At 32.3% G+C, this 15,208-nt stretch overlaps 1 protein-coding gene across 1 annotated transcript; it reads right to left on the bottom strand.

Annotated features, from left to right (window-relative positions):
• Positions 1–7,156: 7,156 nt before the first annotated feature.
• On the bottom strand, positions 7,157–14,409 carry LOC131054300 (heat shock cognate 70 kDa protein). Its single transcript, XM_059216327.1, has 6 exons — positions 14,116–14,409; positions 13,875–13,962; positions 12,907–13,273; positions 12,657–12,815; positions 11,183–11,253; positions 7,157–9,435 (listed from the first exon to the last, which is right to left on the bottom strand). The coding sequence occupies exon 6, from the start codon at positions 9,318–9,320 to the stop codon at positions 7,464–7,466; it is 1,857 nt and encodes a 618-aa protein (XP_059072310.1). The 5' UTR covers positions 9,321–9,435; positions 11,183–11,253; positions 12,657–12,815; positions 12,907–13,273; positions 13,875–13,962; positions 14,116–14,409; the 3' UTR covers positions 7,157–7,463.
• Between the last annotated feature and the right edge of the window lie 799 nt (positions 14,410–15,208).

Below are 15,208 nucleotides of genomic sequence, written 5' to 3' on the forward strand. Positions count from 1 at the left end.
AATCCAAAATTTCTAGAAAACATTAAAAGACAAATTCATACAACTTTTCATTAATAAACAAAATATAATTTTCTTTTCAAAACTTTCAAGAAAATTCATAGGCAAAAAAGGATTTAATCCCTACCTTTGTTCGCAATCCTAAAAGACAAGTGCAAAGGCAAACATTAAATCTCCAAAATGCATATCTTCACAATCCAGTAAATGGCAATTCTAGGCAATAAAAAAAAAAACCCCAAAACTCCAAAAAATTGTCCAAAAACCATCCTCTACCCAACTTTTCTCGAAAATCTCCCCAAAATTCACCCAAAAGGCAAGAATGCAATCCTCCCTCAACTTCTGAAAAATTTTCAAAATAATAATTGTGCAGCTTCCCAAAACTCTTGACAGGAGAAAGAAACTTCCTTAAAAAATCAACACTTCACAATAGTTCCAAAATAAACCTTTCTAAAATTTTAATGAGTTAAATTTCATTAAATTTATTTAATAATTAATTTATTCCAACTTACAAATAATAACTTAATTTGTTAACCAATAAAGTTTTTATTTTAATTTATTTATTTAAAATATTAACATTAATTTATTAATTAATTATAAAGATGTCGTTACTTCACTATATATATATATCACAAGTAAAAATAATTAAATAAACTCATCTCAAATTATAAATAACACATTATAACAAATTTGCAATTAAAATCTACCAACACAATAAAACAATAAACCCATATACAACACATGAACATACATAAACAACATACCAAGGGACATTGGATTATTGCCTATGTGGCATTCCAATTAGGTTGACACTAAACAAAGGACACTACTCTATCACCGAGCAAGGCTAAGGGTATGAACATCGAGACTTATTCTATCTCCTAAAAATTCCATCGAGATTGTGTAGGCATGCTCAGACCTGAGAACTAGGTGGAGTTGATGCCTTGTACCTGCAGCCCTGCATCATCGAGAAAAGAACATATACAAATAACATACATATAACCAACGATTACATGCACACGGGTGCAAGGGAATTGTGACATTTTGTGTCTCTCTGAAGTGAGTGACGGAAGATCATCCCCTCACACCCCATACAAAATCAAACACATAACATGAAATCCACACATGATACATCTCATAGGTTAAGCAAATATGTCAGTCCATGGGTCTAAACACATAAATAAAATCGAACATCTAATCATTCACAAAGATAAAGTGCATAACTAGCATATGTCAGATCAAAACATTATATTCATTTAACACAATCATGAAGTAAAGGTTAGCACAACACACATCATCATATTCGAAGATAGTAAATCACACCTATTAAATAACATGTAATCAGGAATGAATCGACATGAAACCCTAGCATCCTGATCATGTCCTAAATTTGTCACTATGCACTTTAGGAGCATAATGTATTAAATATCATCATAATATATCTCAATCAAGAGGAATTTCAATCATCAATAAGGAAGTCATAAGCACATGTTGTGAGAATCATTAGCATCTAACATAATTATTCTAAGAATGGTTCCTGGAGAGGCATTACAAATTACATTGTGTTAGCCAATTTTTCACCAAAATAATTTTTGAAATACTAAAAAATTGTCAACATATAATGGGGGCCACACCAAATTCTATGTTATGTTTTTTGATAAAAATAGGACCAATTTGTGTGGTCCCTCTTTTAGAACCCCTTAATTTCTATCATTTAAAAAAAATGCTTTTAGAAAATAGATTCAAAGAACTACAACTTTTTTTTGTTGCATCTTCAAATTTTGAGTGTAAGTGTATTTAATTTCTCATCCAAGATAAGACTTTCTTGACTTTGGAAGAAGAAAAGTGGCCACTTAATCCTCATATTTGTGCACTTATTGTTGAAGACACCCAGATGCTGAGGAGGGTGGGGGTGAATCAACGTAAATCAAATTTTAACCATTCATCAACTTTTAAATCTTTAAATTAGATCAATAGAAATAAAGAATGAAACACAAATGCACAACATAAGAGCACTAATATTTTTATGTGGAAAACCCAAGCAGGAAAAAACCATGGTGAGGATCAACTCACAATATATGAAAACGTTATTCCAAAGTTTGTTTTAGGTTCACTACTTCTTGAATGTACTTGCAGGCTAAGGTGCACTACCCAAGGGCAAGATACAATTGACTTGTAGTCTAGAGATCACTTCTCTAGAGAGAGATACAATGATATTTCAATGAAATACATAATGTGAACTCTTGTAGAATAACCATTTGACAACTGTTGGTAATGCAATCCTCTTTGCAGCCCAAATACTCTTTCATACAAATTTTACATACTTCATAATCATTTGAGATCTCGTTGATTTGTTTTGCATATCACAGGAATTCACAACAATGACCTCACTTCACAAATGATTTGTCCTTCTTTATATATTCTTTGCAACATCTCAAAACATCAATTAGCTCAGCTCAAATAGGACCTAACAAATAAAACATGTGGCTAGGGTCGGCTTCAAGCATATGTATCAACCACAAAATTAGGTTGTGAATCAACCTAGAAAATAGATGAACAAGTTTAAAATATCAAAACACATCTTTCGAAGCCAATGAAATATGTGAGGATCAACTACAATTGAAGGAACATACCCACTCAACCATATATGAACACCATTGTGAAGATTGCTAACTTTTTTGCCTTTTTATCATAAGGGAGGGGCTCAAAAAATTATGTGGACAAAGATTAAAGCATTGGACACCATTTACGACCTTTATACAACATTTTCTTATGAAATCAATCATTAGCTGCTAGTGCAAAAAAGAATCACTAACTTGGTAAACATAGTACAAAATAGACAAATTGTATGACATCAACATAGTAATTATACTATGCACCAAAGCATCAACATGCCTAAAACTCATGTCACTAGTCAAACACACTATCATCAACATTTTCTCAATACCGCATTGGCAAACTATTCACCACTATAGAATGAGGAGCATTATATTAAACACCTTATTTGAACAAATTGTGATATGGAGTTCAAACCCTTATAACTTTTTTTGTATAAATGTTTAAATCATGAAAATTTATAGAATGGTGTCTGACATACTCCTTAGCTTTATTCTACCCAAAACTTGCAAGGCAATAGAATGTGGAGAAAAACATCAACACATAGTCATGGAAAAAATACACAGTCTCAACACTTAGAAAAATTTCTTCGACCACCAGATATGAAAATAAAAATCATTCATCATACCACTAACTCCCAGGCTCCCTGATCATGTGGACATCAACCCAGATAACTGCAACAAATAAACAAGTCATGAAATATGTGAACCAATACATACCATTTGCTTTTAACCGACATATTGTCATTAGGTGAAACATCAGATTGTCTTCTATGTCTCTAATCAATTTGAAAAGGCACAGCAGCTCTCAAACATCTTCACCACACACACCATCTAATACACCAATGACCACAACACATACCTCAATCATCTCCTCAAATCATCAATGAGCACAATACATAATTCAATCATTTCCTTAGTGACAACACATACTCTCAGACATCAAGTTAACATCAATGACAACACATATTGCCAACAACTACTTGCCAATAAACCATTTGTTTTTTTTACAAAATAAATTAATGGATATGACTTATTTCTCTTAGTTGTTTCTATTTATGTATACTTCTACAATTCTATTGGTAGTAATCCTTTTAATTTGTATTGATATCTTTATCTTATTTTCTGACTTTAACAACTTCCAATATTGAAATAGTGCATAATCATACCATTTTTCTTTGAAATTTTTATCTTTAAGATAAATGAGATATGTGAAAAATTTGATGTCAATAACTTCCTTAATGAAATGTCGACGTGATTTTTATTTTCAAACAATTTCTTTCTATTTTCCTTGAAAAACCAATAAATCTATTAAAAATCATATGAAATGCTAGCTTTTAAAATATTAGAGGTTTATCTTGCGACTTAAGTCTCATAATTGTAACATTTCTCATATTGATACATGGGTATATAAAGTGTCAACTCACTATCAACAAAGTAAAATCCAAAATAGAAACAAAAAATATGATATTGCTTCACTTTATTACAAAGGTACAAATTATGTATAATTTATCCATAATTTGGAACTAATGGATAGGAACAAGCCTCTAATAATTGTTGTAAGTTGGATATAATCATACACCAATTTCCTCGATGCTTGGTTGTTTGTTTATCCATATCTTTATGCTTTTATCTATCTAATGTGTATTTGACCCATCACCATCAAATAATTTTTTAATACTTGAATCTATATTTTCTTGTGTACAGATTACTTGGAAATTTTGTCTATGCCATCAATTCATGTTTTACAATTCATGTTTTACAATGAGGGAGATTATTTTATGTTAAGGTTTTCACTATGTATTTATAAAGTTTCATTATCTAAACCATGGATGTGAATTTTAGTGCTAAGTTTGCATCTATTGAGGCCCTAATTTTCTTAAACCCGGTATAAGTAGTCCATCTCCATTAATACATGTTAAAAGATCGTTATTATCATACCAAGAAAGTAAACATGGCTCATGAATGTTATCACATTTCCCTGAAAAATGGTGGCATTGGTCTATAGTCAATTATATAATATATATAAAACTTACATTTTTTATTTCTCTATAAATATTTTTATGTAATTTTTACTTCTTTCCACTCACATGGTCTAAAGAATATAACGAAAACACTTTTTAATAATGATCCTAGATATTTGATTTCTCATGTTTGATTTCTCTAGCACCTAAATCTAAATTATTTTAATTGTATTTGAGAAAATTCATTATATATTCTATCTATATAATATTTGACTTTAAACTAACATTGAATGATTTTTTTTTTGTTAGAATCTTTTATATTCCAGATAATCTTCTAGCTAAGCTTGATAAGGTATCTTTCTTCAATTACTCATAATTGCTTTGGGTTGTATATCTAGATAACAATTTCTATTATAATTGACATTTCTCATCCCTTTGTACTATAAATTGTCATATGTTGTAAGCTTCATTTGTGAGATTAATGGAATGTATGTAAGCTTCATTTGTGAAATTAATGGAATGTATATCATACAATCTAATTCTTGTTTCACATAACATTTTTCTAGTTTCATTAACTTGTTGAGCATGTGTTTGCCAAAATAACATAGCTCCACCAATACCACTATCGCTCTAATTGATTCTTGATTCTTACAAGAAAGATATGTCAACTTCTTTTCTGAATAGATAATAAATCAAGACCTTACAAATCCATCTTTAGACCTTACAAATCCATCTTTTGATGGTTTCACTTTAGTATAACTTTATTTATTTATTTATTAAAAGATTTATGTAATGACACTAATTGTTGAACAATATTGTAGTTGCTTCTTAACAACTTTTTTTTGTTGACTTGCTAATCTACTCTATTTGTAATTTTCTTTTTTTTTTTGTCATTAAAAAAATGTTGGACAATATTTATTTGAAGTATTTTAAATGAATCAAAATAGAGTTAGACATTTTATTTTCTTGACCTTTTTCTTGTGTTTGATTAGTTTATTTGTATTTAACTAGGAATTTTCCTCATTGTGTGCCTTTGTGCATGTTCCATCAAATGATTCTTAACATCAAAAAAAAAAAAATTCAAAACATTATTTACAAGTTGTACACAGATGTTTTGTCACAATTGTAGGTGTTTTTTGTGTCTATGTTCCATCAAATGATTCTCAACAAAAAATTCTTTATTCAACACCTTATTTACAAGTGTGTACATATTTTCTATGAAATATTTCTTATATTATATATTCAACATCCTATTTTACAATTTTTATCCTTACATTCAAAAGGTAAGGATGCACACTACAATACAAATTATCCTTACATTCAAAAGGTAAGGACGCTCACTACAATACAAATTTTAATTTTGAATACAAAAAAATACACATATAATTAGTAAGAGTTAATATATTTAATATTATTTTAATGCAGACACAACAAACAATTTGATATGTACATATAATTAGTAAGGAATAATACATCTAGTATTACTTTTTTTTCTATAAGAAAAATTTAATCGATCTAAATATCAAGAAAAACAAAATTTAGACATATAGTGAATTGTTATTCATATTCCTTTGTGTCTATTTGAGTAAAATACAATGGTAAGAGCAAAAGGTGTCGTCTATCTTTGAGTGGAAGAATGAAAAATGATGAATGGATAGCCAATGCCGATCCTTGGAATAATTTTAAACTAGCAGAATATATAATTTAATAGCTAAATTACAAGACATTAGAGATTGTAGAAAAGTAAGAATTTATTTATTATTATTACTCAATTGAAATCACTTTTTGATGATCTTTCAATAAGTTCATTGCATGGAAGAAAAGTCTCACTTTGAATTGTTTAATAATTTTCTTATATAAATGATTTAATAATTTTCTTAAATAAATGATAAGTTTGTCTTCAAAACATCATGATTAGTGATTTTCTTTGAAATATTTTTATGAATTGATATTTAGAAAATAAGTTTTAATCAGATTCTAAAATATGAAGGCAATTTTATGTAACTATTTTTTTCAACACAAATTGGCTTGGAAAGAAGCCCTTCTTAGTGTGGGACTTCTTGTTAATCCTGTTGTTGATGTAGTAGGGCATGTTATCTTGTCTCATATATCTCATATATGAAGATACACATGTAAAGTTATCTTGAATAATCTCAATGCTCACAAGGAAGCTGCATTTCTAGTGCTTTACTCAGACATGTTTTATTATCTTACGTCTCTTTTCTCTCAATTACAGGCAGAGGCTGCAAAGAATTTAAATACTGACTTCCAAATACAGCAAATCAAACTACAAGTCGAAATGCTGCTAAAAAAGAGAGATGTCATCATGCCACAAGATTTAAGACCACCTTTTTTTTGGCAATTGATTGGTTTTATTTTTTCTTTTCTAGTCTGTTTGCTGGAAACATGTATTTGCAGCCTTGATATTGCTGGTTGTAGGTTATTTCAGTTCATTGTACTACTGCTAATAAGTTATTTTAGTTCTATGTACCGTTGATTGTTATTTATAACAGCACTTCTTTGTGTAACAGCTTTCTTTAACAGTCCTGTGACTGTCTTTCTTATGTAATTCTTTTGCATCAATAAAAAAAAAATTGTCTCAATAAGATTTTCCATAGTTCATGATAAAAAATAATAATATATATTTAACTACATATCATATATGCATAGTTGAAAGATAAAACCATATGAATGTGATGACGCTTGTCGGTAGACATACATTTGAGCATTCAAGATTGATTCATGCACGGGGAGAGCAACAAGGTAATTGCCATAAGCATATAATCCCTGATGTATCAAGATGTTAATTAATATCAAAACCTAGTTACTGTTACCTCAAAAAACAAAAAGGAGCTCTGCCGTTTCTTGCCATCCCACTAGTTGAGTTCTGTTATTTCCGTTCCTCTGCTTTAGTAAACTTAAACCGCTTGGACGAAAACAAACGAGGACATTTCAACTCCAATTCTCTCAATTTGTCTTGCAGTTCAACCACTGTAGCAGAGTAGTTGTCATCTAACCATTCCTCAGCGTCAGTGATCGTTGATATAAGATCTTTTGCTACATCAGCGTCCATGGAGCCTTCACTCTTTGCTTTCATCGCCCTCTTTCTCATGTTCGACACGTAACATTCAAGGGCATTTTTGACAACATGCTTTTCCCTCTCTTCTTCGTCCTCCCTGCGAAATTTTTCTGCGTCCGCAATCATTTTATCAATCTCTTGAATGCTCAGTCTCCCACCTTCATTAGCAATGGTAATCTCATTGCTTGCTCCACTACCCTTGTCGTGGGCTGAAACGCTCAGAATTCCATCTTCATCTACTTCAACGCAAACTTTAATACTTGGCACTCTAGCCGGGGCAGCGCGAATCCCTGTCAATACAAATTTTCCTAAAAGATTGTTGTCTGCAACCAATGGTCTTTCACCTTCGTAAACTTCAAAACTTACAGCTATCTGGTCGTCATGCGGCGTGGTGACGGATGTCTCCTTCCAAGTTGGAAGTGGGGTATTCCGCGGAACAACTACAGCCATCAGACCACCAGACACTGCGATTCCAAGACTCAAAGGCGTGACATCCACTATAACCATGTGAACTTCCTCCTTCTTGAGCACAGCTGCCTGAAGCGCAGCACCGTAAGCGATTGCCTCGTCAGGATTTACAGCTCTGCAGAGCTCCTTCCCATCGAAGAAATCTCGAACCATTTCCTGCACCTTTGGTATCCGAGAGGAACCCCCTACTAATACAATATCGTCAATTTGGCACTTACTCAACTTGGCATCTTCCACACATTTCTTCACAACTTCCATACACTGATCAAATAAATCAAAGTTGAGCTCTTCAAACTTTGCTCTCCTGATCTTTAAGAAAAAATCATGTCCTTCGTAGAGACCGTCAATGTCAATCACAGTCTCTACCACCGAAGATAAACTTCTCTTTGCCCTCTCACATTCTGAACGCAGTCGCCGAAGAGCTTTGGCACTCCTGCTTAGATTTGTTTTGTACTTATTGTTGAACGTTTGGACACAGTAGGTCAGCATCCTATTGTCAAAATCTTCACCTCCCAAATGCGCCTCTCCCCCAACTGCTTTCACCTCAAATAAGCCTTTCCGAACTACAATAATAGAAGCATCGAAGGTACCTCCACCAAGATCAAACACCAGAATATGTTTCTTCTCTTCCTTAGCTCTACCAAAGCCATAAGTGATGGCTGCAGCGGTCGGCTCATTGATGATCCGCATTACATTTAGACCTGCAATCCGGCCAGCGTCTTTAGTCATCTTCCTCTGGGAGTCACTGAAGTAGGCAGGTACGGTAATGACTGCACTTTTAACCTCACTTTGTAGATACTGTTCAGCTATAGCTTTCATTTTCATTAAGACCATGGATGAGATTTCCTCTGGCGCAAAGAGTTTCTTCTTACTCTTGTACCTCACTTCGATCATTGGCTTGTCATTTTTCTGCGAAACAACTCTGAAAGGCCACAGTTTCATGTCGGCCTGCACAGAAGAATCAGTAAATTGCCTTCCAATGAGTCTTTTCACATCGAAGATGGTGTTAAGAGGATTAGAAGAAATTTGAAACTTGGCAGCGTCTCCGACAAGTCTCTCCTTGGCTGTGAAAGCAACCATAGATGGTGTAGTTCTATTTCCTTGGTCATTAACAATGATTTCAACTCTGTCATTTTCCCATACTCCAACACAGCTATAAGTTGTTCCCAGATCAATACCAATAGCTTTCTCTTTTCCCATGCCACCAATTTGCTTCTTAGGTATCTGCCAGTTGAATAAACTGATTGAACTTCACTACAACAACTGATCTTTCTGTGTCAATCGAATGCCCTTGATTTATGGTAACATGCCAAAACTGAAACATGCAAGAGAAAGTTAATTAGAATTAAGATATGAATAAAGCGCTAGTAATCGTCACGTACCAGATGAGAATAAATTATTTTCGTACTCATTGGTGTGTAGTGTAGCTTCACTGACATCTCTAACATACGATACGATTTCCTAAGCTTTAGTTAAATTATTTTCGTACTCTTTGGTTAAAGTGTAGCTTCACTGATATCTCCAACATACGATACGATTTCCTAAGATTTAGTTTCTGTAGAAGTCATTAGTATGGTTAATTATTCAAGAAACTTTTGAATGCAACGAGAGCTTATACCTACAAACACATTATCATCACATATAAACATGCTCAGGCAAATAAATTGGGAGTACAAATTTCAAAATGATATGTCAATCAAGGAAGAAATGGCGTCGGTACTAAGCCCCTCGTCATAAATGAAGAGTAAATGAGATAATAATGAAGTACACGAGTATTGAATTTCGCAATTATCATCGATAGTTGCATACTTGTACCGCCTAATCATCTCTACTCTTATACTAACTAATGAAATTTAATGGATGAACAGCTGGATAGGGGAGAGGATCCATCACTTTATGGCATTTTAATTGTTGTGATAGTAATTGTTGATTTAATATCTATATTTGTTGATTTAATGTTTATATTTTTAATAACATTGTATCAATAGTTGTAACTTTAAAATTCTTATTGTTATAACGACTACTTATGGCATTTTAATTGTTGTGATAGTAATTGTTGATTTAATATCTATATTTGTTGATTTAATGTTTATATTTTTAATAACATTGTATCAATAGTTGTAACTTTAAAATTCTTATTGTTATAACGACTACTTATAATTGAATGAAATGTACTCTTAGTTGTAAAAAAGAAACCAATCATGTGATGACACATCAGCTGCACTAGACCTCTTTTGTACAACTATTGGTCTCACCCTTTTTTGACTGTTTTGGACACCTTGACAAAAAGCATGCTGATGTGGCATCATTCCTGAAACCTTAGTTATAAGCATTATAAGCAGGGACCTGCCAAGTAAGCTACAGTAAAAAAAAATGAGTGATTTAAAATTTCCTCCTAAAATTTTGACTTAAATTTTGACTTTCCCCTATATATGATGCATCATGTATTTGCATAAGAAACAAAGATTGCAATTTTATTATTTTAACTGCCAATTAATATTTTTTCTCTTATAAGACTGACATTTTAAGTCCAATACAAGTTCTGGGTAGATATATAGTTTATGTAGGTTTTTATTAATAAAATGCTATAATGATGGAAGCTGCTATTGGCGAATCCATCTGTTCTATCTGAGGAAGTCATTAGGATTAATAAAAAAAACTTTCACTTACATATCTCAAACCAAGGTAGGAAACAACTATTATAATTGGCAAAAGTTGAACAAGGTAATACGGTTAACAAATGTTTTTCATTCAAAGAAAAGTAATTTGTTACCATGTAAATCTACGGAAAATACAAAATGTATTGACTATTGTAACATAAATTTTCAGTGAAATACTAAAATGTAATATATTTCTGTAAGAGTTTTGAATTTATATCAATTTTGAAAAGAAATATAATTTATCCAGAAATTAATGTGATTTAACCTATTTTGAGACTAATCCCCATTACAGTCAGAGGGAAGCATTAAAATTGTGAATTGCCATGATTATGAGTGGCAAAGTGGATGGGTCTGTTATAGACACTAACAAGCTTAGTTGCCTAAGCAAGAAGATATCCTTACCTGTCATTCAGATGCGCTATGCCAGCCGTGCTTCTTTAGAGCTTCTGCTCTTTAACTCCAAGCTTTGTATTCTGTGGGAGGAAAAGAACTATAAATTAAGTAAATAATATGCATTAATTTAGCTTAAAATTCTCGAAAAATTCCCAAAATTAAAACTACAAAAAAAACTCTAGAATTTATGTCTCAGACACATGCTTTATACTTTAGATTAAAAAAAACACTCAGAAAAGAAACTTTTATGAGTTAATCTTAGCTTATCGCAATCAACAGTATTCTAATTCGGCTTTTCCATATTTGGATACATCAACACTCTTGTTTGCAATTTCAAGTAGCTGTTGAAAAATGCTTTCTTTTCTAGGAAAAGAAAAAAATGTATAGCACATGGTAGGTCAATCTTTCAGGCTTTGACTAGATATATATATATATATATATATATATACTAAAATTGAAATCAAATCATATAGGACCTTTTGGGATTTCCCTGTATGTAAAACTGCAAACTGCAAAAAATGGAAAAAACTTTAAATTTTCCTTAAATTTGGCCATGGAAATTCACCTCTCTTTTTTCTTCATTGCAAAAATAGAAAATCTGAAATTCCTACATCCATCCAAATGCAAAATATAGCTAAGAAAAGTTTTAAGTTGCACAAACAAACTTAAAATATAAGGAAAATGACAAGGTCTCTAAATCTTTTAAAACACTATTTCTGAACCATCTGATTTTTGCATTTATCACATCCTTTCTCATGTGTGTAAGAAATGGTTAGTAATGGCCTCTGAATCTTTTAAAAAGCTAACCCATGAAAACAAATGCAAGCATATACCATAAGACCATTACTGACCATTTCCGACATATATTTAGAGTTCAAAATAAAAAAAAACTGAAAATAGATGGAAATAAGCTTAGTATGTGATGTTGATATTAGTCCCGTTTAGAGTACAAATAACCACAATCATATAAACCATAAGACCACTACTAGCCATTTATGTGTTCTTTAAAAAGCAAACTGCAAATAGATGGAAATAAGCTTAGTATGTGATGTTCATATTTTTTATAAATGTCGAAAAAACAGAGTGACACACGGCCCTTGTGCTAGGAATGCTCAATGAATACAAACCAAGCAAACTATTTCATTCTGCAAAATAATTGCAGTAAAGTACATGTTTGCACATCAATACATCCTTAAAATAAAAAACAATAACCATGCAAAAGCATTTAACATGCACCTTGCTCATAAGAATAACTGAAAAAGGCATAAATGCATAATCTTACTCTTCCTCAAACTCCCTAGCAATTAGTAGCCGATTGTTTAAAATAAGATGATGGTCATGAATGTCGACAAAACCACCACAGAAGACAAAAGCGCCCAATACAACTAACAAAGAAGACAATAGAACGCTAAATAAGTTGTAAATAAAGATCCCAGCAAATCTGAATTGAAATTCTAGTGAAAATCTTAGCTTCAGCACATACCAATATTGCCATGAAATTTATTGCCTGATGTATACCCAACATCGAAAGCTCAACTATTGGCATCCCTCCTTTTCTGCCATTTCAATCTTGCCTAAGCCTGTAGTTCAAATCTCCCGCACCATATTACACCCACATCTGGAAGAATCCCTTGAAGATGATCTGAGAGTATTTACAGCTGAACGAGTTAAAAGAGAGATGTGCAGATGTGCGTATTTACTGGTTTACAATAATTAACAAATGAATTTAGTACCTAATAAATGATGGCTCATTGCCTGGCGTTCTGCATGCTCTTCAAAACCCTAGAGAGCAATTAAAAATTAAAGGAAGGTACGGGAATTCAGTTGGATATGGACGAGACGTTTTTCAAAAAAATTGATTGCTTTCTTTTGTAGTACGCAAACGTATATATACAATGAATGGCTCTGGCTCAGTCTCCGGCAATCTTGTATCAACACACCTCCCAACGAATATGAACACCATTATTGACGTGAATGCAACATTGAGAATGATGCGACGTCGACCAATACATCACATCGTATTCATTCCCGGTTGCCTGAAATTGACACAGAAAAAACCGGCGTCGACCAATACATCACATCGTATTCATTCCCGGTTGCCTGAAATTGACACAGAAAAAACCGGCGTCAGACAGAGAAAATGTAGTGGGAGTTTTCCACATAATAGCCTATCGGCTTGACAGAAAGAAAAAACCGGCGTCACACATAGGAAAATCTGGAGTTTTTATTAACAAAAATGTTATAATGGAAGCTTCACTATTAGCGAATCCATCTGTTCTATCTGAGGGAGGCATTTGGATAAATTAATTAAACTTTCACTTACATATCTCAAAGCAAGCTAGGAATAACAACTATTATAATTGGCAAACGTTGAACAAGGTAATACGGTTAACAAATGTTTTTCATTCAAAGAAAAATAATTTATGTTACCATGTAAATCTAAGAAAAATACAAAAAGTATTGACTATTGTAACAAAAAATTTTCAGTAAAATACTAAAATGTTATAAATTTCTGTAACAGTTTTGAATTTCTATCAATTTTGAAAAGAAATATAATTTATCTAGGAATTATTGTGATTTAACTAATTTCGAGACTAATCTCTATTACAGTCAGAGGGAAGCATTAAAACTGTGAATTGCCATGATTATGAATGGCGAAGTGTATGTATCTGTTTTAGACACTAACAAGCTTTATCCTTACCTGCCATTCAGACGCGCTATGCCAGCAGCGCTCCTTAGAGCTTTTGCTCTTTAACTCCAACCTTTGTAATCTATAGGAGGAAAAGAACCTATAAATAAAATAAATAATATACATTAAATTAGCTTAAAATTCAGGGAAAAATTCCCAAAATTAAAACTACAAAAAATCCTCTAAAATTTATGTCTCTGACACATGCTTTATACTTAAGATTGAAAAAAAACACTCGGAAAAGAGATTTTACTTTAATAACACAAACGTTGTCATCTATACGGGAAATATCAGTGAAAGGTTGAGAACCATTGCCATCCTGGAGCATATAAAAAGTGAGAGAAAATAAGAATGGGTAAATTGATATTTTACGATTTAAACTTAGTGAATCTGTCGTACCCTCCTGCTAAAGGCATGTCCACAGAATCTGAAATGGGTTTTGTAAGTTTTAAACTGATAAGAACAAAATGTGGTGTAGAAGCAGCAATGCATCAGCTTATGACAACTCCAAGATGTCTATTTTACTCATAAAAAGGCTTTGTCAAAAAGCAAGATATACCCAAATGTGCTTCTGCAGTATAATGGAGGGTTTGCATTCAAATAACAGGCACAGAGGCAGAGCATGAAAATATGAAACGGTTAGGATTATGTGGAAACTAGATGAAAGAGCACGTAGCACATTTATTGAAAGCTGTGGCACAAAGCTGTTTCAGGGTGCGTCTTCCGTGGTGCATTAAATGTCCTGTACGAAGGTTTTGAGAACAAGCGTGTAGAGAGATTTTAATCGTCCAAGAGGAACAAAAAAATCTGTCCTTGAAGCCTTCAGAAGTAAATTCAAGTATTTTCAAATCTTATGCAATCCACGCTGAGAATTGCGCATGGGGAGGTGGAAAATGATTTCCCCGAGGAATAAAAGTGAGTTTACCGTTGGCAACACTGCCACCGAAAAAGGAAGCTATGGGCCTCAGGTGTGAGTTTATCCTTTCATAGCTGCTTTAAGGCTTTCAGGTGTAGTCTTCTGTGGCCAGACAATTTAAGTGAGAAATCGCTCTTATTCAAAGTTTCAAATATTTAAAAACTAGCACCAAGGCGAGAGTAAGATATAAAATCCATTATTTGAGATGAAAAAGTTTTTGTCATATTCATTATTTAAAAAAGAAAAAATTTGTAGAAAGTAAAAAAAACATATATTAATAATAACTAAATAAAAGTAAATGGTTAATTCATATATGTCTTAGTGCATGAGTTTGACATATACAATGCATCTTAAAACACAAAATATTTTAAAAAATTAAAAAAATTAGAAAGATCAATAATATTTTGGAGGGTAGAAAATTAGAGAATGT

Source organism: Cryptomeria japonica, chromosome 2, assembly GCF_030272615.1.
Source record: "Cryptomeria japonica chromosome 2, Sugi_1.0, whole genome shotgun sequence".
NCBI classification, from domain to species: domain Eukaryota; kingdom Viridiplantae; phylum Streptophyta; class Pinopsida; order Cupressales; family Cupressaceae; genus Cryptomeria; species Cryptomeria japonica.